Source organism: Phoenix dactylifera, chromosome 2, assembly GCF_009389715.1.
Source record: "Phoenix dactylifera cultivar Barhee BC4 chromosome 2, palm_55x_up_171113_PBpolish2nd_filt_p, whole genome shotgun sequence".
In the NCBI taxonomy this organism is placed as follows: Eukaryota; Viridiplantae; Streptophyta; class Magnoliopsida; order Arecales; family Arecaceae; genus Phoenix; species Phoenix dactylifera.
In genome coordinates, this window is record NC_052393.1 from 12,866,917 (window position 1) to 12,892,759 (window position 25,843).

The 25,843-nt window shown below is 36.7% G+C and overlaps 1 protein-coding gene across 3 annotated transcripts; it reads right to left on the reverse strand.

The window, feature by feature from the left end:
- Nucleotides 1-5,823: 5,823 nt before the first annotated feature.
- On the reverse strand, nucleotides 5,824-24,723 carry LOC103714145 (COP9 signalosome complex subunit 1). 3 transcript variants are annotated; one of them, XM_026807295.2, is made up of 8 exons: nucleotides 24,194-24,723; nucleotides 23,400-23,720; nucleotides 22,429-22,545; nucleotides 22,228-22,313; nucleotides 11,363-11,405; nucleotides 9,609-9,652; nucleotides 6,403-6,449; nucleotides 5,824-6,217 (listed from the first exon to the last, which is right to left on the reverse strand). In XM_026807295.2, the coding sequence occupies exons 1-8, from the start codon at nucleotides 24,596-24,598 to the stop codon at nucleotides 6,171-6,173; spliced, it is 1,110 nt and encodes a 369-aa protein (XP_026663096.1). In that variant the 5' UTR covers nucleotides 24,599-24,723; the 3' UTR covers nucleotides 5,824-6,170. The 3 variants fall into 3 exon arrangements, with proteins under 3 accessions (XP_026663096.1, XP_026663095.1, XP_008799523.1); XM_026807294.2 differs by having other exon boundaries at nucleotides 6,403-6,637; nucleotides 24,194-24,719; XM_008801301.4 differs by lacking the exons at nucleotides 9,609-9,652; nucleotides 11,363-11,405 and having other exon boundaries at nucleotides 6,403-6,637; nucleotides 24,194-24,715.
- Between the last annotated feature and the right edge of the window lie 1,120 nt (nucleotides 24,724-25,843).

Sequence of the window (25,843 nt, forward strand, 5' to 3'; positions counted from 1 at the left end):
AAAATCCGCCATAGAATCGAACGTGAATTATTCTAAAGCTCGGTTAATTATTCTAACAATGATCATTATAAAGCTCTTTACCGCGGTGACAGTACCAACGCTCGCGTACGTCCGTCCGAACACGCAACCATGGAACCAAATCCTGAGCTAACTGCGAGCGACACGTGTCCATTGACTTTTCGCGTACCCGACCGATTGGGGAGCAGCGGCGGTGCGCCGGGCTTCGGTGGCGGCGCACGTGGGCGTTCGCCGTCCGCATACGGCTCGCTTTGAACCAGAGTGAGCTGGGAAACGAGGCTCGTGATCTTCTGCCGCAAATTAGGCCTGGAATAAAACCAATATCACATAAATGCCCTCGGTTCGCCATGGGCAGCCAAAAAAAAAAAAAAGCCTGTTTGGTTTGCGAAAAATATTTTTTTTCTAAAAATATGGTTTATGAAAAGCAGATTTCTTAAAAAAAAAAAAAGCTAAAAAAGTACTTTTTAGAATATTTGGTTGATAATAAAAAAGTGACAGATTTTCAAAATACTTATGTTTGATTGACCATTTACATTCCTGAAAATGTTATACGTAATTCCTATTATACTCTTAATAAAAATTAGGTATCTAATGCCTCTTTAATGCTGAAGGATTTTTTTGAAAAAAAAGTAAAAATAGAGTAATTTCGGACTCACGAAAAAGTAATTTTTTCATATTCTTTATGAATTTTTTTATAAAATATGAAAATCATATTTTTATATAAATATAATTTTCTTATTTTTTTTTTTGAAAACTTAAACCAAGGAACATCTTTTCACTTTTTTTTTTTTTTTTGTTAACCATACTTTCTCTCCTCCTTTCTCCGCAAATCGAATGAGCCCTTGCATGATTTGCGAAATGTCGCCGCTGAAAGCGACCGCAGGCTGAGTACACGCCGCGAGTTTGTCCTAACCTGCGTACAGACTGCGGCGTAAGATCCGCTGTTCCGTTTGGAACAGCTTTTGGTGATTTTGAATCAATGCACATCTCGTGTTTGCACTGTGTTTAGTTGGCCTACTGAAATGGGGCCGCGTGTACGAATGTGGGTCCCATGAGACTTCTGTGACTGTTTGGCTCCTAAGAGCTGTAGTAAGGCCAGCATGTAGTTGCCTGTTTTAGAAGGAAAGGGGGATCATCGTTCATGTAGCTTTTTTAAGAAAAAAAGAAGATAAGAGTATTTGAATGGTGATGGAGGTTGGGAACTTGGGAGTGGGATGACGCTTTTTGGATACCTTTTGATGTTTGGTGATTTAGGTTGTCTGATCACGCGTGGCTTTCCTATGCCAGAAGAAGTTTGGGGAGGGGGCCGAGTAGCCCCTGTGGATGATGATGAGGTGGTTGGTCTTGCCATTGGTGCCATGGATGATGATGAGGTGATTGGTCTTGGCATTGTTACTATAGTCTAGGCCGACAGCATTGAAGATATTGTGGACTCATTTTGTGAGAAATTTTTTTTCATTGAAATACTGTTTTTAAAAAAACTAATGCCTGCGTATATAATGCTTAGAAGCATAGTTTTTGTATATTTGGTTGACCATAGAAAAATAGCAGCTTATATTTGACTACATATCTAATTTTCTAGAAAAGTTATGTAAAATATCTGTTATATCCTTAATAAATAGAAAAAACCTTATTCCCTTCCATCTCAAAGTTTAAGGATATTTTTGAAAAAAAATACACTAATTTTCAACCAATAGGAATTGGACTTTTCTATATCGTACATAATTTTTTTTTGTGATGAAATGTGAAAATCTCATTCTCATGAAAAATCTACTTTTTCATCTTTATCATTGAAAAACTCTAACCAAATATGAAGCATCTCTTCATTTTTCTGTTAACCATAATTTTTCTCTTCCTCTTCTCGTGAACCAAACGAGTCCAATAGGGTTAGCACAACATCATTATCTATCAGGCATTTGTGTGATCATCAAGTTTATAACGGACATCATATAAATAATAAAGTAATACTAGTGTCACATATCCAGAAACACAAGCATCAAGAAGAACTTTTGGTATTGGAGGAAATCGATATTTCAATTATTTATTTGGAGAGTACTGCAAATATTATTTGTAAGCTTCTATTAGTGAATAGATCTCACCATAGGGCAGGCGGCGGGTATCTGCAGACTGATGAGAGATTTTGTTGTCTTTCGAGTCACTCATATGTACCAGAAAATGAATAGAAAAGCTGATTGGGCGGCCTCCTCTATTGCTCAATCCTTTGATGGTATTCTTTGAGATAGCTCTGTGACTATTCCCTCCTCTTACGTCATCTTTTATTTTCTGATTTTTTTAGATGTATGCATGTTAGAACCATATATCCATCCAATCTATCAAAAAAAAAAAAAAAATCTCACCAACCTTAGTGCATCCATCACACAATTTCACCACAGGAACTTCCTCCATAATTCTAGACATATCAAGATATATGACACATCTAGATCCAGCAACAAGTTCGCACATGTACTTGGCAAGCTATTTTAACATCGGCCTGCTCCAACTCCTAGTCCAATAAAGCAACCACCGCAATCAGCATACAAATAGAGCTATGCTTTATAATTGCTGAGAACTCTTTGTTAAAGTCCATGCTGTCTGTGTCTGCAGCCCTTTTCCACCAAGTACGCCTTGAATCTTTCATCTTCTACTCATGGAGTTTCTTATTCCTTCTTGAAGGCCCATTCGCTACTAACAATTTCTTCCTCTTCTGGTTGCATCACTAACTCTCAAGTCTGCTTCTTAATTATGGAGAGACTCACTCAATCTCCCAGCTCATAGCTGCGGACCGCTAAGCTGCTCTAGACTTGTAATAGCTTCATGGCTTGTAGAAGCCTCCTGAACATCCATATTATCTACCAGAGACAGTGCATGAGCAACCAAATTTGAAGATGAGTATTTCTGTGGCCTTTTGATTTACCTTCCCTGCATGCCTATGCGTAATGTTTTATGGTTCCTGCTACGAACCATCCTTCTCTTGTGCCTCAGCCTATACTTCTGTTGAGTGATTTCTTGCTTCTACCTAGAGGTCAACTTCACACCCTACCTGCTTGCTGACTCTATGGTTTCCATTTGTTTCAGAATTCTACTTTCTCGGATGAAGCACAATAAATCCATCAAAAAATACATCTATATATTCTAACCATAAATTTAGGTGATCTAGGGTCAGCATGACACAATTATCTACCCTTTAATCCTAGAAGCACAACCCAAGAATATACATTTCTTTTGCCCTAAGTTGTAGTTTTCCACTATCCACATGAGAGTAATCAGGACAATCAAATATGTATAAGTTTGAATAATCTCCAGGAGAACTAGATCAAACCTCCCTTGGAGTTTTGAATTCAACAGCATTTGATGAAGATCTATTTGCCAAATACCGGGTCGTGCAGACAACTTGAGCCCAATTATACTCTCTAGATATCCTAGCATTACAGCTGCAACCCTATTTCTGTTGTGGAGTACCAACCGTAATGTGAGGCCTAAAATGCCATCACTCCTGCAAGATCCCTCAAACTCACTAGAACAGAACTCCAAAGCATTACCTATTATCCTTGGATACTTACTCACTTGCCTGCCAATTTTGCTAATCGATCATAATTTCTCGCTGCTTGAGATACTAAGAATAAATGGTGCCGACAACAAAAGACCTTGTCAGGTGCTGATCGAACTAATCTACTAATGGTGGTTGATCATATGCTGCTCAATATTATGCCTTGAAGAGGACTCAGAACCTCCACGCTCTTTAGCACGAGATTTTGAGTCTACATCAACCTCTAGATCCACTCGTGGGAGGGATACGAGAGGGACCCCAAAGATCCGTGAATATAATCCATCGTATACTTTGTTCTATGAACAGCCACAGAGATATTCACTCTGCATGCATTGTTTACCAAAACATAATGCTCCCAGAAATCCAATTTCCCTGTTTTCTGACCACAAAGCAAATCCCCGTTTTTGCTAAATTTTATCATGCCCCTCTCACTTGCATGCCCAAGCCTCATGTCTCGAGCACGTAATATCTAAATCTGAGGAACCACAGGCTGAAACTGCCACACCATTAGAGAAATGTAGTAGTTCTCAATCTTCTTGCCTTTCATCACAATCAGGGTACCTTCGTAAACTCTAAGAACTTTACCTTCGGCATTATATTTGCATCCACTGAAGTCGAGCATAATCAAGGATATAGTATTCATCATCTCAATCCAGAGTCTTATGCGGTACACCGTTCTCCACAAGCACGACTCCTAGATCGACCGATTTATAAGTGTCGAACCAATATCTTTTAGGAAGCATATAATACGAACATCCTAAATCACGAATCCAATCATCCTTTGGATTCAGACTATAATCACACATTACAGGAACCGTCTTTGAATCATCAGAATTCTTATGCACGACTCTTGAAGCAACCATTCCAAGTGCGGTGGAAAATTTAGTTTCTGCTGCCCCGCGGACCTAGAAGGCTAAACCGCAGGACATGACACAAGCGTGTACTAATATTTATTCACTCAAAATATCATGTACAAATATTTCTGGACAAGGCGGCGCAAAACGGGGATGCGATGGGGAGGTGCCGCGGCTACGCGGCGAACGCGTATGGAATCCACGTTAGAAATGCTGTCCGACTCCGCTTTTTTTTTTTTTTTTTTTTTTTTACTTTTCCACGCTGCCAGCCATGGGACACTTTTGGTTACGTGTGGCCGTGTGGGGTGGTGCTTGAAGGTACCTCACGTGCGAGCTGGTCCGATGCATTTTCCATTTATTATTACTATTATTATTTTCACAAAGCAAGCCCTGCGGCCAGCACCCAACCTTGTCTGCGGTCGTAAGAGCCAAGCGAGAAGCTTTTGAGGAAAATTAGTGGAAGCTTTGAAGGGAAACGGATGGGAGTTCTTCGGCAGAAGAAAGAAGCATCACCGTAGGGTCATCCGATCTCTGATGCATGGTAAGAAAGTGTGGTTCAAATCCAAGATCTTTTTCAGAGTTTGCAGTTTGCTGTCCCTCTTCTGCTGCTCGAGCTGAGGTGAATTCCGTGATGTGCGAGGCTTTCGGAGGAAGGATGGATGGTGAATATTTTGAGATAGATGAAGAAAACTTTGTAAATTATGCATGTGGAGTGGGGGAACATTTTGTTGATACTTTGACGTGCGCCGAGGATGATCAAAATGATGATCACGAGAGAGTTCCCGATTTGCTTGTCTCGGAGGCAGATGGGATGAACCTTGCAGTTCGAATTGTATTATTAGGAATGGGCGGTTTGGGTAAGATACGTCCTGGTTAGCCATCCTCGAAAATTGCTAATTTTCATCGTAATTTTATCATGATTTTATGTTCTTGGTAAATGAATAATCAAAAAAAGAAATATAATAAGTGAAATTCGGGACACCCGAATTTAATGTCTGATTTTTATCCATCTTTCCGTTTTTTTTTTTTTTTTTTGGTAAATAATAAGAGGAGAAGGGGAGGGACCAGCCCATCCGCGTAGCAACCCCACTACTAAGCCCCTCTTCCATCAAGAAATGTTCCATATAGATCGTAGATTTCGCGTACCTTTCCCGACCCGTAAGCTCACCGCCTCACGTGGATACGTCACCCAGCACCACCTTGGTACAGATAGAAGGAAAGCATATCCGGCGCATTTGAAATCCGAACAATTGGGATGAATTTATTACCCCTTTACCACCAGGCTACTACCTTGGTGGCATCCATCTTTCCTTTGACGGCAGGTTAATATTTCTTATGGCGGCTCATGTTACCACAGATTGGAAGTGTTCGCGCATAAACCAAGCAGGCCACGCAAAAACATCCAACCTCAAAAAGGATGTACACAAACTTATAACCACCATGAAACTAGGAAGGTTTCAACTTCAAGCCCCGATCTTGCAAATACATTGACATCTGCACAAATTTTAACCATGGAATTCACAATCAAATGCAAACGAGGAAGTCATCTTCCATCCATAAGAGGTGAGACCCCAGTACCAGAAAACCCCCAGCAAAGCCTCAAGGAAATATGCCTTCCACTTCAAATTTTCCTTGCCGCCCTTTGGTTGTATTCATGCTTGATGAGATTGGCTCTCAGCAACATTGCCCTAGCATCTCTCTCAAACTCAACACCAGTTTGTAGGACACGCTGGAACGTCGCATTTCTTTGATCAGCATGCCTTGCATAAAGAATTTTGTTGTGCGAGTCTATCCGGGCCTGCAGATATTCCACATAAAATTAATTGAGCATAGCTGAAATAATAATGAAAATGCTGATATTCTAAAGTTAAACTAGGATCTAAGAGACCATCCCAGAAATAATTCCTATTAAGCTACGAGCAAACATAAAGCGCAAGCATTTCTATACTGGATAAGACTTAAAACAGGAAAATGCTATCTTACTTGAATCTGGTTGTCGGTGATCAAAGCTTCGAGTTCTTTCTCCAGCCCTGCAACACCAGTTTTAAAGGCATCGGCCATTGTGTGGAGATCCACAGAAATGAATGGATGCGTATACTGGATGATAGCTTTGTGGCGAATTTGAGTATACAGTGTTTCAACATGATCATGTAAATGGATATCCAGCAAAAGGTTTGGTTTAAGGTTCTCTAAATACTCCAGACAGGAAGCATAGCGACTGCAGTGGAATATTCTTGTGGTTAGAAACATTAAAAGTTTCTCATTGGAAACAACAAGCAAATGAAATGCTTTTGACAGACAGCAACATCCACTCCATGAAGCAACAATGTATCGTTTTAAGAAGCAAATGTCACGAAGATTACTCACACGTGAGAGTAGTGAGGTGAGAGCCATAATAAGCAAATTATTAATGCAACTGTCATGATTTTAAATTTTGTTATAATATATTCAAGAAACAAAATTGCAGAATTTGCTGTTTCTAGAGGAATATGGTACATATTTCTGTTTTTTTTAAAAAATAGAAAATCCATTTCTTAACTATTTGTAGTGGATCACATGTAAAGAAGTCCTGGTTCAGTTAGGATCTGCATTATTTTTTAATGAATTAAATATATGCAGACGTAAGATATTGACGAATTCAGAGGGATTTTTTTATACACTGGTTCCAACCTATTTGTCTCTATCTCTGCTGTCTTCAACTGTCCTTTTCATACCCTGCAAGATATTTTCTCACATCTCAGTCCTGCAACAGATACATTCATAATCGAGCAAGCACGTTTAGCACTTTCTGCTGGGTTCACCCTCTTAAACACAGATTCCAACAAAATCCAACCACCTAACAAGCAATCAAGATCTGCCTAACAACAGATTGCTTCGAAGGAGGCATGTAACAAACTTAGGTATGAACATAATGATAGGAACTATATTGTATTAAGTGGCTTAATCACTGAATATATACGTCTGTGTATGCATGCACGCATGCACACATACATACATTTCTGGTGCTTACCACAAGAATGAAGATCAAGTACAATTGCAATAACTATAGTGGAATCACATATGCACAATAATAAAGATGAAATACTTGCAATAACTATAGTGGAACCAAGTCCATAGGCCATACTGTGAAGTTATGGTAGAGGTTACTTCAAAGTTCAAACAAAATTAAATGATACGCAACTATTACAAAGAACAATTCAGTATTACGCTAGGAAGCTAAATGACAGTTGATAGGTGACTCACCTAAGGCTTTAAAGAAAAGAGAGAACCAGCACCTGCTCTTTACTAAGAGAGAAGATACAACAGAGTATCATTAAAGATGGATATGTGGACCTTAAGAAATAAATCCAATAATCAGTAGACATACTATGCAAATTGAGTAGAAACGAAGTTGAATAGCAGGCTTTGGTCAGGACGGACAGCCATGAGAAACAATAGCATGCATGACCATATAATTGTTTTGGACCATTATACAAAAGATTGAGTCTGATGAAGACAGATCTAATGAAAATTAATGTCTAATGGATGAAGCAATGAGGTGCTTTGATTGATGAAATCCTGAGTTTATAAGAAAACAACAAGGGCTGCAATGTTGTGCGGTTCAAAATGTTGAGAAGGTTCATGCACACAAGACAAGGCTCACAAAGACATGTGCCTATGTGGTATAGCTAGGAGGAATTGAGTGAGAAACGAGTTAGATCAAAGAAAACATAAAAGTTTCGCCAGTGAAAAAGCAGTAGAGAATTGAGTCAGTTGACTGAAACGGTAAGCAAGCATGCACTAAAATTTTGCAATCCAATTAGAAAAAAATGCTCAAACTTATGAACAGGTCATGGAAAAAAGTAGGTTGGACAGAGCATTTGGAAGGACACAGCTGCCAATTCCTTTTTATTCTGAACTCTGTTCTTTTAATTTAAATATTTGAGGCATTTAATATGAAATTACATCTAAGTTAAACCATTGCTCACCAAGCTCAATCTTGTAAAAAAGTTAACCTATGATACAATGGTTAGGTGGGCCAATTCAGACTGTGTATGGTTGTTCAGACCCAGATATTTTTGAAGTCCCTAACAAACCTGGACACAGAAAGTTGGACAAATGCATTTTCAGGTTAAGCAATTGCATAATGAACAGCACTCCAAACTAAATGCCAAAAATTATCCACAAATATCATAAAAGAAATACTTAGGATAATTACCTTTGTCCTCCGAATTCCATAAAAAGATTTTGCACCATGATTTCTGATTTTTTGTATTTCTTTCATACACCATATAGGTGAGACATGAATTCCTATCAGTGCTAATACAAGATTTTGCAATGAACAGCAACTTAACTTATCAATAATGGACAAAAGCAAGCATATAATCCGAACCCATATGACAACCCATTCATCCAGTCATGGATTTTCCTATTTCAACACTCTTTTCACCCTAGCAGTTCTGCCTCATCCAAGAAAGAGCAAGAAGTGAAGACAACCATCATTGTTTATCATATATATATGCTAACACTTATAGATACATTTAATTGATTGAGATACTAGATGACCACATCAAAACAACAATTTAATGCATCAAATCTGGCCCACTCTAACTAGAAATAGATTTAAGCTAGCAAATTTTTAAAATGTCATAAACCCCTGTTCCCAACCAAAAGTGGCTGTGACACTGCATGTGGGCCTGTGTTCTGGCTGGTGACTGGCACACATGGATATGTTAAAACTCGGGACTTTTGGATTAGAAAAAATGAATCCCGTCTTCATGATCAAAACAACAGTTCAACAAATGATAGGCAGAGGAAAAGAATGCTTCAGAAATTATGTCACAACAAGGATAATTGTAGCTTTGCATTTCTTGAATTTTTTAAAGCAGATTTTATAGCCCTTTGAAGTTTCAGCAGGGTAGAAACTCCTCAGATCAGGAATGGAACTCAGACCAGTATTTCCTTAAATTTCCTGAAACTTCAAAATGATTTCTGGCAAACCTTCCTATATCCTCTCAAATGAACACGCCACCAAAGCATGAAGGAAGTTTATCTTTTGAAGTAAGACTTGCTGAAACCTTGGCATATCATCTCCTTGGGTGAAGGGATCAGGTTATCTAATAAACTCTCAGGATCACATTAACAATAGAGTTGCAGCATGAAAAAAGTATGCCTCATTTACTCATCCTTCAATAAGAAAGGTCACATACCCTTCTGCTAGATAACCAACAATGGGCAAACCTTCCAACGAGAGCTGTCCAATCAGAAGCACATAACTTATGAGAAATTATAGGTCCTGAGCTTCTTGTCATATAGAAAAAAATTAGTGAGAAAGAAACTGAAATAAATCCACAAATGAAAAGAACAAAAGCAGAAACTTTTGCATTTCATTTACATATTTTAGGAGTTATCAGAACCACCACAAGGAGCAATCCGTATATCAAGTCTTGGTTTTCTTTCCTAAATGTACAGATACCTTCTAAAGATAGGTAGCAACCATGTCCCAACACTAGCGGCCCCTCACCAAAAGCATCATGGTCTGTGACTTATTTTCAATGATAGAGAAAATAGAAGTCCACGTCGCACAAGAAGTCATGCTGGAAGTAGTTCATTTCCTTAATCATTCCAGCCTTAAATATTTATAGGCAGTATCTTCCATTGAACATAACATACCCTCTCCAAGATCTCAATCCTGCTCCTAACCCTGCTTCCTAATTTGTCCAACACATATTAAATAGTTAAGTACCATCTATTGAAACATAAGTCTGTCAAAAATAAATCTTAGTTTTAAAAAAATTATCACTAATGTTTTATCATACTTTTGAATCAATTTTTCATAGATATATTCAAAATGCAATAACAATATGAAAACATTGAAATTGCTCTATAGATTATAATGCTGTTTTCTTCATGTGTTTCCAAGGATTGTCCATGTCATAATTTTTAATTTGAGAGTTCCATTTCCCCACTCTTGCACTGCTCTGAGAACTGAGCCCTGTATATCTAAAGTCCAACTAAAAAAATCAAACAACCTAAAAGATGCTTCTGAGAACTAAGGCCTGTACATCTAGCCCAACTGACTAAACCAAACAACCTAAAAGATGCTTCAGATAAGCACAAACACACCACTCCCAAACTCCACCTCTAGAGTAGATTCAACTAAAGACTTGCTACTAGGAGCTTTTTTTTTCTTTGACTGTTATAAAAATTAATTCTTATTAAAAAGAATGACCATGTCTAGTTAAATTTAACATAATAGAGATGAATACATTTTGGTTTGAACTACGAATTAAATGCATTCAACAAACTTAGAATGTATAAACACATGTAATATAGGTCATGTGTTCTTTTTAATAACATTGATAACCATGACATAGGATAGTTTGTTAATACACACTCGAAGAAGATCTAAGCTATATATATATATTGGTCAGCATAGATAATGGTGGGATGTGATGTTGGAAGGTTGAAGTGAACCATGGACCATGATGCCACCACAATGCGAGGCATTGTTATTGCATGGAAGAGATGAGGTTTAGAGTCTCCTTAGTGACAACACATAACCAAAATAAAAGCAGAGGTTAAACCATATCCTAGCGTATTGTTTGTCAAGCTTGGGCATGGTTGAGATTTGAGTGAGCTTCTTAAATAATATGTTGGAAGTGCCAGATTCATGTCTAAAATAGTTAGATGCATTGGTTGCAAACAGAATAATGGAAGATTTGAAGAGACAGATGAATCAAGTTACAGGAGATAAATATACACATGGTGTTGAGAAGATGCTTATGGACATTAAGTAAGAATTATTTATCATCTGACTGACCACTTCATCCAAGTCATAGGCAAACAGTATCTTCAAGAGGATTTGCAAAGGAAAAAAAATATTACCCTTGTAAATTTCAACATGCTGTGAAAAAAAGAGGAATGATGCATCTATGCAATTATGTGCACATTGTTTCCTTACATGGCAAAGAGGATGACCAGCATCTCTCCCCCCAACCCGCGTGCTAAAAAAAAATAGAAAACACACATCAACCAATAATGGAAGTACACTATTATAATTCAAAAAGTCATCAGGAGAAAGGCTACTCAGGATATTTAATTTGCAAAATCTTATAGCAAGGATACTTTTCAAACCCTAATTGGATTGAAAGTATCGCATGTCTTAATTACCAACTATCAATGCTTGTCGAGACACCAAAGCAAGGGGAAAAATCAGTGTTTGGTCTTCCCTGTTCTATTCTCAATCAAACAAAATATGTGGTGGTTTCTCATGAAGAGAAGATATTACTCAACATAAATTCTTTCATCCAAATGCTTCTCTTATTCACTTAGGAGATGCGAAAAAAGAATTCCTAGAATAATCATCTATGCTCCCACACTATAGATTCTTGACACCTGATACATTTTATCCATAATGATTGGATGCCTCAGCCCCATGTGATGGGTCAAATACATATACACCTGCCACCTAGTAGTTAAATAGAAGCTTGTCTCCAACATTGTATTTTTCACAGCTTGTACTTGCTTAAAGAAACACATACCCAAGCCAATTGTCTATATTTAACGCATTCCCCATTCTAAGTCCTTCACTTTTAATTCAAGGCCCCTCTTGATATCCTCCATCCTATTAGCCTCATGTTACCAATATATAGTGCTCTCCATCCTCCCAACAAAAACTAATTTTATTAGCTTTTTAATCCTTCAAACAAACATTGCAAGCATGGCAACTGCCACGATTGAATTACAAGTCACTAACATGCAAGCCAATGTTCATATGATATACAAGAGGAACTTCACCCGCCAACAAAGGTTCACACAGAATGAACTCATCGATAATTTCTCTCCACTTCATTCCCTTTAAAAAAAATATGAAATAAGAAAAAAAGAAAGATTGTAGAAGAAAGAGAACATTTTTTTAAAAGAAAAAAAGATTGACATCAAATATTATCTTATTTAAATAAACTAGTTATGATGCACGTGGAGATGCATACTTACTATGGTCTTAATTTTAAAAAGACTAAAATAACTAGTCTATAATCAATTTTTTAATGCATTATATCACATCTGTCCTTTGGTTTAGAAGTATCTCTCTTCCTCCCCTTTGAAATGTCATGGAGTCTAGATACACTAAGATATTTTTTCCAAAATTTTTGCATTCTTTCTTTCTCGCTAAATCGGATTTTCTTCAAAGCCCATTAATGTTAGAATTCCTTCTTCAAGTCTAACATGTTTTATTCTTTTCAAGAGAGATTCAATTAAAGTTATTATAGGAATATTTAAATATTTAAAAGGGTAATCTGATCAGAGTTATTTTTGGAACTAAAAATTGACAAATTAAGTCAGGTTTATATAGTTTATGGATAATACAAGAGAATGAAAAGGGTTATATCTCTTTATTTCTAATTGTACCTCAGAAGGTAAATCAAAAATATAACATTGTCTCAAACATGGAATAAAAAGGACCAACCAAAGAAAGAATATCCCATTTATCACTTTCTCTTTGAATATTAAGTAGAATCATAAGAGCAGTTGTTCTTGTTCTCTTTCTATGGCAAGGGAAATCTGCCTGCATGCATCATGGCCTCTAATCCCACATGGAAACAATTAAAAGAAACATAGCCAATGAGGGTGCAAATATGGGGCAAAAGCAGGCAATATTTCATGCTTCACTTCGGAAAAAGAGGGTGCATATATTCGAATACAATTTCTTATCCAGATCTGTTCCAGCTAGTTTAACAGTACCTATTAATTAAGAAACCAACCATAATCCTCAAAAGATTGAAATTCATGTTCAAGAGTACATATCAAAGCCTCCCCTCCAACTTTAATGCATTGGCTTGTGATAAAAACATGTTACTAATCCTCTTTATGATAGATGAGGAAGGTGATTCTGATTTCTTCAGGTAGCTCAGTTACGATAATGTAGCACTCAGGAATAAGTTATATGCCATATGAACAAGTTACCCTAGCAAATTTAATCAAAATATTGCTCCTTCAGTGACCCTCGTTCCCATGGCAATTACAGTAAAAGATATATAACCATCCTCTTATGCACCCATCTTATGGAAAATAAAAAAAGAAAACCCCTAGGACTATGTGGTGAACCATTATGCATGCTGCATCATAAATAGGATTATTAAAGCATCCATCAAACTGTCATGATATCACCACCACACATCAAATGTAGCAACAAATTTTGATGCGATCCACAGTGAGAGAGAGTTTCTGTTGCCGATGGCTCTCAAAGGCCTACTAACTTGGCTAAGACACGCCACAAACCACTAAAAATTTTTCCAGACATTGAGTCGCTAAGTTCTTTCAAATGTAACGGACGAGCAAAGGTGGACTGCTAGGCCAGCTTCCACTTACTTTTCAGCTCGGTCAACCCCTAAAGTTCCCTTATCAAGTTTCTCACCTTCATTAAGGAGATCTAGCTGAAAAAAAAATCTCATATGATTTTTCATTGTTGATCCCTAAGAAAGAAATTTCAGTAGAAGTACTATTTGCGCCTGAACTTCTCTAACAATATAAACCTGCCGAAAAATCTTGTACTCAAGCAATCAAATTGTAAAACTCCGAATACATGTCCAATTAATGATCATTATAAACCATGACTATGGAAACCTTGGATTATTTCAGACACTTGAGAAAGCAATCCATGAAGAAAAAAAAAATTAACACCTCAAACAAATGTGTAACTACATTGCACACTTACATATAAGTATGTATATATATATATATATATATGTAATTATACATACATATATATGAGTTGTAAAACCACATTAAAACGGTAAAATGGACAGATGACATCAAAATAAATCTGTCCTAACATAGGCAGATGCCAGTGATGGACTAGATGTTTGGCATCCTACTTGATGTTCACCATCACTCACTATGTTAACCATCAATTGCAAGATATGCAGTATCCTGATCAACTCCACATGGCTGGACTAAAGCAAACAGTGGGCCACTGAATTTCATGCATACAAATTTCCTCACTTCCCATCTGAACTGAAATATATCCTTCTATTGATCATTTGACATAAAACTAACAATCATTCTAGTACAAGACCATCCACAAAGATTAGAACTTAAGTCTATATGAAACCTAGCAATCATAGAAGAAATATGAGAATGATGCCAGTTTCAGTTTGGCAAACCCATTTTGTGACTCCAACCCAGAGCTAGCCACTAACACTATATTTGCTTCCCATGAATAAAAAAGAATCAGAATGGGAATCAAAATGGATTAGGAATAGAAGGCAGAGAATCAAAATTACAGTTCTTATTTCTTTGTTTGGATGTGAAACAAAAGAATGCATGGAAAAGAAACGACAATGGAATTTCAATATTTAATTTAACTAATTAAATATTAGAGTCTAAGCAATTTTATATAAAGTTTCGATAATATTATTTTCTATTCTATGTACCTTTATTAATTATTTTTTATTTTATTCATATTTTATATATTAAATCAAATATTTTATTTTTAGTTTTTAATCCTAATTATCTATATATTTTATGTTTTATTCATATTTTCTAATTGTATTTAGTATTTTTGTTATTTATTATTTACTATCAATTATTTTATTTAACCTTTAATATTTATCTAACATATTTTATCTTTTTCTTCAATATTATTTAAAAATTAATTATATTTTTATTTTTATTTAATATGATATCATTAATATCATTTCCTTTTAAAATATTTTATTTTAATTTTAATCTTTCATGGTTATATTTTATTTTAATTTTATTTTCATTCATTTTAGTTTTAAATTGAATATTTTATTGGGGAACTTGCTTAGCGGTCCATTTATTGACCGGTCTTTAACGTTTAATCCCTATTGACGGATTGTTTAACAATCGGTCTAGATATATTTCAACATTGCAATATGGGACGAAAATGGCCCCGCCTCTCCCATTTCCACCGAAGAAGGGGAAGAAAAAGACAGCCGCCGGCCACGACCCGCCCCCTCCCGAGCCTGCCGCCGGCCACGGCCCGCCCCCTCCCGCGCTCGCCACCGGCCCCGCCCCCTTCTGCACCGTCGGGAATGCCTCCGCCCCCACGGCGGGGAGGTGCCGAAGAAGAGGAACCGCTGGCCAGCCGTGGCCGCCGCCGGCCCCGGCCCGCCTCCTCCCTAGCCCCCTCTCGCAACCACCACGGCCCTGCCACCTTCTGCGCGGCCGGAATCGCCCCATAGTGGGGAGGTGCCGAAGAAGAGGAACCGTTGGGTAGCCGCAGTGGCGGCCGCAGGCACCGCCGGCTGCGACTCGCCCCCCCCCACCCCCCCATCCCCCGTGGTCCCCTCCTGCGGCCGCCACCGCCCGGCCCCCTTCCGTCGCCGCCGGCCTCGCGGGAGGAGAAGGAAGAAGGAAGAAGAAAGAAGGAGAAGAGAAGAAGAGAAAAAAAAATAGAAGAAAAGGAAAGTAAAAAAAGAAAAGAAAAAAAAGAAAAAAAAATAAAGTTAAATCATCTTGGAACACAGTTAAATAAGTTTGGAACATACTTAATCTATCCTGGCATACAGTAAAATCATCCTGGCACATAGTTAAATAAGCTTGGAACACACTTAATCTAACTTGGTACACAGTTAAATCATCCCGGCACACAGTTAAATCATTCCGGCACAGTTAAAAAAGCTTGAAACACACTTAATCTAGCATGGCATAGAGTTAAATTATCTCGAAACACAGTTAAATCATCTCGGCACAGTTAAATAAGCTTGGAACAGACTTAATCTAGCCTGGCATAGAGTTAAATTATCTCGGAACACAATTAAATCATCCCGGCACAGTTAAATAAGCTTGGAACACACTTAATCTAGCCTGACATGGAGTTAAATAATCCCGGCACACAGTTAAATCATCTCGGCACATAGTTAAATAAGTTTGGAACACACTTAATCTAGCCTGGCATAGAGTTAAATTATCTCGGCACACAGTTAAATAAGCTTGGAACACACTTAATCTAGCCTGGCATAGTGTTAAATTATCTCGGAATACAGTTAAATCATCCCGGCACACAGTTAAATAAGCTTGGAACATACTTAATCTAGCCTAGCATAGTGTTAAATTATCTCAGAACACAGTTAAATTATCCCGGCACACAGTTAAATAAGCTTGGAACACACTTAATCTAGCCTGACATACATTTAAATTATTTTGGAACACAGTTAAATCTTTTCTGCACAATTAAGTCTTCTCTGTACACAATTTAACTGTGTGCTAGGCTAGATTAATTGTGTTCCAAACTTATTTAACTGTGTGCCGAGAAGACTTAATTGTGTACAGAGAAGACTTAACTGTGTTCCAAGATGATTTAACTATATGCCAGGCTAGATTAAGTGTGTTCCAAGATGATTTAACCGTGTGCCAGGCTAGATTAAGTGTGTTCCAAGATGATTGAATATGCCAGGCTAGATTAAGTGTGTTCCAAGATGATTGAACTGTGTGCCAAGCTAGATTAAGTGTGTTTCAAGATGATTGAACTGTGTGCCAGGCTAGATTAACTGTGTTCCAAGATGATTTAACTGTGTGCCAGGCTAGATTAAGTATGTTCCAAGCTTATTTAATTGTGTGTCGAGATGATTTAATTGTGTGCCAGGCTAGATTAAGTGTGTTCCAAGATGATTTAACTATGTGCCAGGCTAGATCAAGTGTGTTCCAAGCTTATTTAACTATGTGCCGACGTGATTTAACTGTGTCAGGATAGATTAAGTGTGTTCCAAGATGATTTAACTATATGCCAGACTAAATTAACTGTGTTCCAAGATGATTTAGCTGTGTGCCAGGCTAAATTAATTGTGTTCCAAGATGATTTAACTATGCCGGAAATTACAGTTTGGAAAGTCTCTGGATCGGATGTTTTAGATTTAATCAACAAGGACTTTTTGCTATAGAGGAGTCTTTGGAAGGGTGGAAAAGTAATTTTCCGTATTTTATTTTGTATTTATTAATTTATTTTTAGTTATTTATCTTAGTAAATTTTTAATATTTATCTAAGATCTTTTATCTTTTCTTAATAATATTTAACAATTTAAATTTCTACATTTATTTTTCTTATACATGCATTGTGCTACCGCCTATTTGCTAGTATATGATACATAGTAAACTTCCGAGTAATAGTTGATACCATGGTATGCCGAATCGGCCCGTTCAGGCCGGTACGAACCAGTCCAGCCAGCTACCGGTACGCCGGAGTGGTGAAAACCGGTACGGGCCGGTTCTATATCGGAGACGAAGAAGACGAAGAGGAGAGAGCGCAGGGAAGAGAGGGAGGAAGGAGACCTTTGGCCGCCATCGGAGAGCCGCAGAGGGACGACGGAGGCCGGGGGGGCAGCGGAACCCGCGGAGGGACGACGGAGGCCAAAGGCATCCCCTGTTTCTTTTGAAACAGGGCCCTGTTAAAAATCCCCAAATTAAAAGCGTCCCCTATTTCTTTTGAAACAAGGGCTGCGGCCTCCGCCGCGCCCCCGCGGGTTCTCCCGCCCCCTGCCGGGCTCCGCCGCCCTCCGCGGCTCTCCAATGGCGGCCACAAGTCTCCTCTCTCTCTCTTCCTCGTGCTCTCTCTCGTTCTCTTCTTCTTCCCCGGCTCCGACGGAAAAGAGCTGGCCGGTTTGTACCGCCCGGTTCTGGTACGAACAGGAACCGTACTGGTCCGATTGGCAACTGATACGCCTATCGGACCTGGTATGGCGGACCTTAGTTGATACTACTAGGTGTTTGACTATGTTCTAATAAAATAATATTTTAAATTATACATTAATTAAACTATTTTTTATTATATATCATAATCATCAATAGTTGATTCATATAAAAATATATCATTTGTAACTATTTTATATCATAAATATTGTTAATTAGTTTATTACCAAAAATATCATTCACTTTCATTTTCATGGTAATGACCATTCCTCCAATGTTTGAGTGGATCGCCATTCTTTCAAATGAAGGAAGCCAGATTCCAAAGGAATTGTGATTACATCCTCTGTTATCACACAAAGGCAATGGATCCTTGACCTATTTTATGGTCAATGTCCAAGAAAAAACAAATTCATATTAATGCACCAATGAGTTATAGTATTAAATGGTGTTCCATGATAATTTTGATGAAAATGGCTTCTATGGGTTTTTAATTTAAAATTAAAAATGAAGAAAAATAAAAATTAAAAATATAAAATAACTATGAAAGATTAAAATAAAAAATAAAATATTTGGTTTAAGATTTAAAATATATATTTTCCTTTAACATAACACATAGTAAATTTTTGAGTAATTATTGATAGTATTTAATATTTCACTATTTTCTAATAAAATAATATTTAAATTATATAATAATTAAACTATTTATTTTTATTATATATCATATCGATACTTGATCCATACAAAAATATATCATTTGTTAATTCTTTATACCATAAATATTGTTATTTAGTTTATTACCAAAAATATCATTCATTTCTATTTTCATTGGAATGACCATTTCCTCCCATGTATGAGTAGAATCACCATTTTTTCAAATGAAGGAATCTTGATTCCAAAGGAATTGTGATTCCATCCTCTAAATGTTATATCAAACATTAGAATGAGGCCAAAGTTGAAATCCCTATTCCACTCCCATGCTCATTCCAGTGAACTAAATATGGTGCAAGAATCCCGCACATCACAAAGCAATGGATCCTTGACCTATTCTATATAGTCAATGTCTAGGAAAAACACAAATTCAAATGAATGCACCAACGAGTTATACCTTTAAATGGTGTTCCATGATAATTTTGATGAAACCAATCTATGGGTTATAATTTCAATACAACCTCCAAGCAAAGTTGATTTTCCAGTGTGAAGTTAATTGGAAGTTGACTAAAACAAACCACCACTTGAAAACAAACCACCAATTGAAAACAAATAAAATAAAATATTATCATTATAGGAAAGGAAAAGGAAAATAAGGAATCTAATGTTAACCAAAAAGTCTTTAGAATCTATTTGTCTAGTTTTATGGACCATTATCCATGGTACCAGTTTACTTTTGATCATGATAGTAATGCCTCTTATCCTGTCAAAGCACTTTCAAGTCACAGAAACTTGGTCTAAACAAAAATATTTCGTGCATCTAACACATTCAAGAAATGAGTTTTATCAAAGGACATTTAAGCCACAAAAAACTCAGGTCTAAGCACACATCTCATGCATCTAACAAATTTTAAGAAATGAGTCTTGTAAGGCAATAAGAACCATGCACACTATAGATGAAACAGACTCTCAAACTACGGATCATGGTCCTGCAAATATAGCATCATAATTGGATCCAAAAATAGGGAAAACTATATTTAAACATAAACAAACATCCAATGTTAGACCCTATAAAAAATTTAGATCAGCTAATCAAAAGAGTAAATTTAATCATTACGTAGCATATCATTCGCAATTTCACATGAATAAAAACCTTTCCCATAATGTCATTATATAATTAGAAGATATACATCTAGAATTGACCACGAAATTATGCAATGAGGCATAGCTTTGCAGAAACCAAGCAGAAAACATTTGGATCACCTTGACATCAACCCATGTAAAAATTCGGCAATTTCACACAAACAAGAATTGTTCACATCATGTTATTGTAATTACAGAAGACATACATCTAGATTTGACAACAGAATTATGCACACATGCAGATTCTTGGAAATCAAAAGCACAACATTCAAACTCATTGCATATATATAGGTGTGTACGCGCGTGCGAGCAATGAAATGAAAATAAATCAATTAATAAAAGGGAAAAAACATTCAACATCATGCAAGCAACGTTGACTAAATCTCCTTACAAATAAGAAAAAATGTATAGAATTTAGTGACTAGTAAAATATTTATACCATCTCATGAATAGCTTTATTAGACTCTTCATACCTTTCATGGAAGGAGACATGATTTTCTTTGTTTTCTGTCAACATTATAGACGCATAAGCTAATAACAACCTCAACAAAACCTGCTTGTTGCTTCCATTTGGACCACCCTATGATATTTTCAGTACAAGTATATATAACGATCTAGAATTGAAAATAACAAAATCCTTTTTCTCTAAAGATCTCTCACATAGCTCTTGTTGATCACTAACCAAATAAATGGAAAACAAAAAAAAAAATGGCCCCAACTTGGGAGCCTTTCTTACAACACCATAGACACTAGGTTTCTAATATGCTACCTCATAAATGCTTTCAGAGCCCCTGAAAGAGGTGTCTTCCTACAAAAGAACCAAGAGAACAAGTAAATGATCTTCTTCAGCCCAACCTATGCTTTTTTCTCTATAAAAGCCCAAAAGATTTGCCAAATAATATACCAAACAAAGAATGGACTATCTTTACAAAATCAAAGCATCACTGTGATATATCTTTATGATTCTGTGCAGGATATAATTATAGTTTAATAAGATTCACACATGAAGGAGAAGGTTACATTTAAAATCCAATTGCAATATTTTGTTTGGCAAATCCTATTATGCCTGGTTCCGGCTATAAACTACTGCAACTCAGTACTGGCAAATCTACACTTCTACACTTCTACACCATAGATTGATTGATAACTTCTCTTTATCCTCCATAATAGCATCCACATGTGTTATAAAGTCAAAACATCACAGATTATATTAAATAACTTCATTTGACCCACAACTATGAACTAGAAATGTCAATATAAAGTTAGCATATATTCTTGTGGTATTGGCCTCTTTAAATATATCAAGTTTGACAATTTCCATGAAAACTAGCATAAGAAGCTATAATATTTTCAATAAGTGTTACAATAGATGAAGTTTGAAACGACTAAGCGCAAAGGCTATAATGTTATTGTAAATGCCTAAATAAATCACATGGAAAAAAAATTAGTTAACACTAAGTGTCAGACCTATAGACAGGATAAACAGGTGTATCATGTGTCAAAATAAGATCATCTACTATGGGCCTGCATTGCATCATATCAAGTCATGACAATGCAAAACAAATTAAATAACCCATCTAGCCTCGACCAATTTTTTTCCTTTGAGATGCTTTATGAAAACCCAGAGCTACCCGCTATTTTGACAGAAAAATCTAAAGCCTGAAGGCACGAAATGTGGCAAATCTTGGCTTGGCAGTTATTGATCTTCCTGTACCTCAGATCCCATAAACTAGCATTTACATTGGCACTAATGACGATGTTGACTAAAATAAATGATCGATATAATTACAAAATTTAAAAAAGTTAAAAAGTTCCCTTACCACAAAAAAACATGTGAATTTTGAAATTAAATAATGAATAAGTATGTGTATGTTTATGATGAAGTTCAAAACATTTGCAAGGGGAACCAACTGTCCACCATATGAACATCACATTCTTAATTCTGCACAAAGATATAAATCATAGATTAATAAGACAGCTACCAACAGAGCTAGAATGGTAACACAACCCAGATAAGAAGTCATTAGTCATTTTCCAATTGATATTAATTTACCAACCATCACATATTAATATTTATTACATCTCTTCCAAAATTATTTTCCACCTTTAGCCATGTGATATACCAGAAGTCATTTCAGAGTTGTCCTCCCTCTCAAGAAAGCACCTTGGTTAAGTGATTAGATAGAACTTAACAAATATAGAAGTGAAATGCTTTCCACAATAAAAGTAAATTTTCGATTCTATTATCATTGTTTATCAGAGAAATTAGTCAATAAAAAACGTAAAAGCAAAAGGTGAGCTCGTGAATAACAAGAGGGAAATAATACCACTTTCAAAGTAGACAGGTTAGTTAATTTATAAGAAGCAAAGGAAATATCATTATACCTTGCATAGAAGTCATGTATAAGCTCCCTTACTTCAGGCACCAACTCTAAGAAGTTTCGAAAGTTAATGTTGTCAATGACTTTGTTCTGGCAAAAATAGGGGCAGCTAGTTAGACTTTGATTAAGAAATGCAAGCTGGAATAAATGAAGAAAACAATAAAAAGATCCTGCAAAAATAAAGAAGCAAGTAGAAAAGAGATGCCTTCAGCTCCGTTCGATCAAAAGATGAAAGTGCACAAAGTCCACCATAAGTAGCGACATCTTGGGGTGCTATCACCTCTGCATAGTTGTTTCCTAGTTCAGGCCCAGTTTCCAAAAACTGCAGAAACAACCAGAGTTGGAAACAATCATGGTTAAATATTTTATACATTTAACCAAAGAAACAATAAACTGCCCTCTTAACTTGCAATGGTGGAACATAAGACTCATAAATAGCTAAACAAAAGCACATAAGGTAAACTGTTAAAAAACTGTCAAATTTTAAAATCAAGAACCTGCTTCTGCAGATGCTAGAGAGGGTTTCAAAGATTGACCAGATATGTCAGCAAAATTGCAAGTTTCTGTTCCTGTAATTGTCTTATAGAAGCACGTGCAATAGACAAGGCTCTTGAACAACAACAATGACAAAAGAATTTACTGATTAATATGCTGGCTTCATCAAAACCGACTATTACATGAAACAATTTTCTGTGACTAAAAGGGGATATTTCCCCAAATGATTCACTATCCTAAATTCACAGAGCATTATTTCTGTGGAATTTCTTTTCAGCCTAAAACTGAACAGCAAATGACTAAATCACTAGTCTTAATTGTCGATATGAAAACTTGTAGGCAGTATGAAGTCCAACTGACAAAGGATGATTTGTTTGCCAGCTACTACTGAGTATTATTTACAGCAACCTGCTACTAGTTGATATTTTTGCTAATATTCATTCCATATACTTTTAGTAGACACATGAATTTACGATGTATTGTTTTATTCTAGCATGATCTCAAGATTATTGTCAAATATACCTTCTTATTCTTAAATATGGCCTTCCATTAAGATCATCACTAGCGTAGGCATAGAATAAAAGCTCAGGCATATAAAGTACAAATATCTCGAGCCAAAATAAGGCTTCAAAAGATTAATGGACAAAAGTATTAGAGATGCAAAGACTGTAAAAGACCAACCTTGCGAGCAGCAAGTTTATACTTCTTTGCCTCCAAGTAAGCCAACCCTGCAGCGCATCGTAGTTTTGCAACTGTGACAGGGTCCAGCGTGTCTGGTGTTTGCTCAGCTTTACTAACATAATTTGAGACATGCATAAACTGGCCCAACTCGATACTGACCAGAATCACATTCAAACACATCTGAATAATGTGCTTTGAAGTAGTGCAATAATCCCGAGTACGAACATAATTCTTAAAGGCATCCCCAAGTTGACCATGAGCATAGTAGAAATCTCCAAGATCATTGTAACCCATTCGAATGCTCTCCTTGATCAAATTTGTCTGCACATTGAAGTTTAGGGTGAAGTTAATGGTAACAGTTACGAAAGAAGAAAAAGAAAATCAGGACATGTCCCTTTGCCTCTAAATTGCTGGGAATCATGTATTTATCATCAAGGTAATTAAAAAAAAAAAACTCCCATTTTATCAGGAAAAAAATGCTCGTAATTAAGATTTAGAAGCAAGTTATGGGAATCTGCAAAGAGGTGAAAGTGAGAAATTTTCTTTAAATCAAAAGAAAGAAGGTAAGGTCCTTGGATCTCTAAATTGCGCGGTATTCATGGATATATTATCAAACTAATCCCAAAAAAATGCAATATAATAATGTGAAGATCGCTTTTATCAAGGGGAAAAAGGACACTGCGAATAAGATTTAGGAGCAAGCAATTGAAATCTCCAAAGAGGAGATTTTAGCCAGGTTATTTTAATAAATTTAACAGCAATAAGAAGAGGAACATGAATTGTAGGTAGGATACCTTATACCCACTGAGCTCGTTCTCAAGCTTGTCCTTGCGCTGCTCGGCACGGCGGTCAATGGAGTCGGCCCAGGCCTGGTCGAGGGTGTATTGGGGACCGAGGCGGCCGGCGATCTTGCTGGCCGCCTCCCGGTAGAGTTGGGAGTCCTCGCCCTTCTTGATCTCGTCGTAGGCGAGGCGGAGGGCCTCGAGCTGCATGCCCTCGTTGCCACAGCGGTCGGCAATGAAGAGCAGCCGAGTCACCTTGGTCCGGCCGGTGTACAGCGATGCGTAGGCCTCCACGTCCATCTGCTCGCCGCCCATCACCGCCTTGCTCCCCCGCTGCTGCTGGCCATCGCCACCGCCATTGGGGAACATCGCCTCATCGCCCATCGGCCCCACCACCCCCTCCTCGTCGCCGTCCATCTCCGCCACCGCTTCCTTCCTCGGGATTCTAGCCTCAGGCGGAGCTCCGGCCGCGATTTCTCAAAACCCTAGCAGAATCGCGGGCCGGAAGAGCCTCTTTCTGCCGTCGCTTTTATTTGCGTATGATGCCGACTTCACAAAGGATTGGGCTGGTAGCGGCACTTTGGGTTGGGCCACGGCCATACTTGGCCCCGTTTGGAGCTTTTGGAGGTAGAAAAGTATTATTTTAGCTCTTCAAAAATATTTTAGAATAAAAAAAAAGTTGGTAATAATTTCGAAAATCTGTTTTAACATTTTTAGAAAGCTAAAAACAGTTTTTTGAAAGAAGCTCCATTTTGCAGCTTTCCGAAAAATCTATTTTGAGCTTTGTAGGAAAGCTATTTTTTAACCAAAATATTCATAATAAAATATAACAATTAAATACTTTGTTTCTTATAAACCTAAAAATCTGCTGGAGCTCTAACAAAGAGCCCTAGCTGAGGATCAAACTCCCTTCCGTGCAAGAAAAGGTATTCTTGTTTCCTATTATTGTATTATACTATAAATATAATATTATATTACATTATATCATAATATATTAATATGTTATGTTAAATAATTTAATATTGTGTTATATTATAGAAAAATAATGTACGCTAATAATTATAATATTTTGTACCTTTATTAGTGTATTATACTATAAATATAATATTATATTATATTATATCATAATACATTGATATGTTATGTTAAATAATTTAATATTATATTAAATTATTATGCTAAGTATATAATGTTATATTACTATATTATAATAATATTATATTGCATTACAGTAATATTATACTACATCATATATTTATGTAATAATATATGTTATATTTTACTATGCTATATTGTATAATACTATATAATATTTTTTATGGTAATTTTGTCATGCAAAAGTACTTTCTCAGTTTGTTTACTAAATATATGTTAACATTGCAGAAGATCCGGCGACGTTTTTATGCTAATCATAGCGTCGCAGAAGCGTCGGCGATACCGGAGTGGGAAAACTTTTTGCCGAAACCGGGATTTGCCGACGCGTTAAAGCGTCGGCAAATACTGTTTGCCGACGCCTTAAGCGTCGGAAAAAATCGTCGTGGCACGCGGGTGACGCCTAGGCCGACGGTTTTTACCGACGCTTTAAAGCATCGGAAAATGTAATTATTTAAAAAAAATAAAAAAATCAAACTCCATAAATTTACATATATCATAAAACACGCA

Bases quoted from the DNA above. Each gene is read 5' to 3' on its own strand.
- LOC103714145 (XM_026807294.2), bottom strand. From the start codon at position 24,598: ATGGACGGCGACGAGGAGGGGGTGGTGGGGCCGATGGGCGATGAGGCG. The intron at 22,314-22,428 runs GCATCTCTTTTC...TATTTTTGCCAG, and splicing joins TTGATCGAACGGAGCTGAAG to AACAAAGTCATTGACAACAT. The intron at 6,638-9,608 runs GTATGTGACCTT...ATTCCACTGCAG, and splicing joins GTTGGTTATCTAGCAGAAGG to TCGCTATGCTTCCTGTCTGG.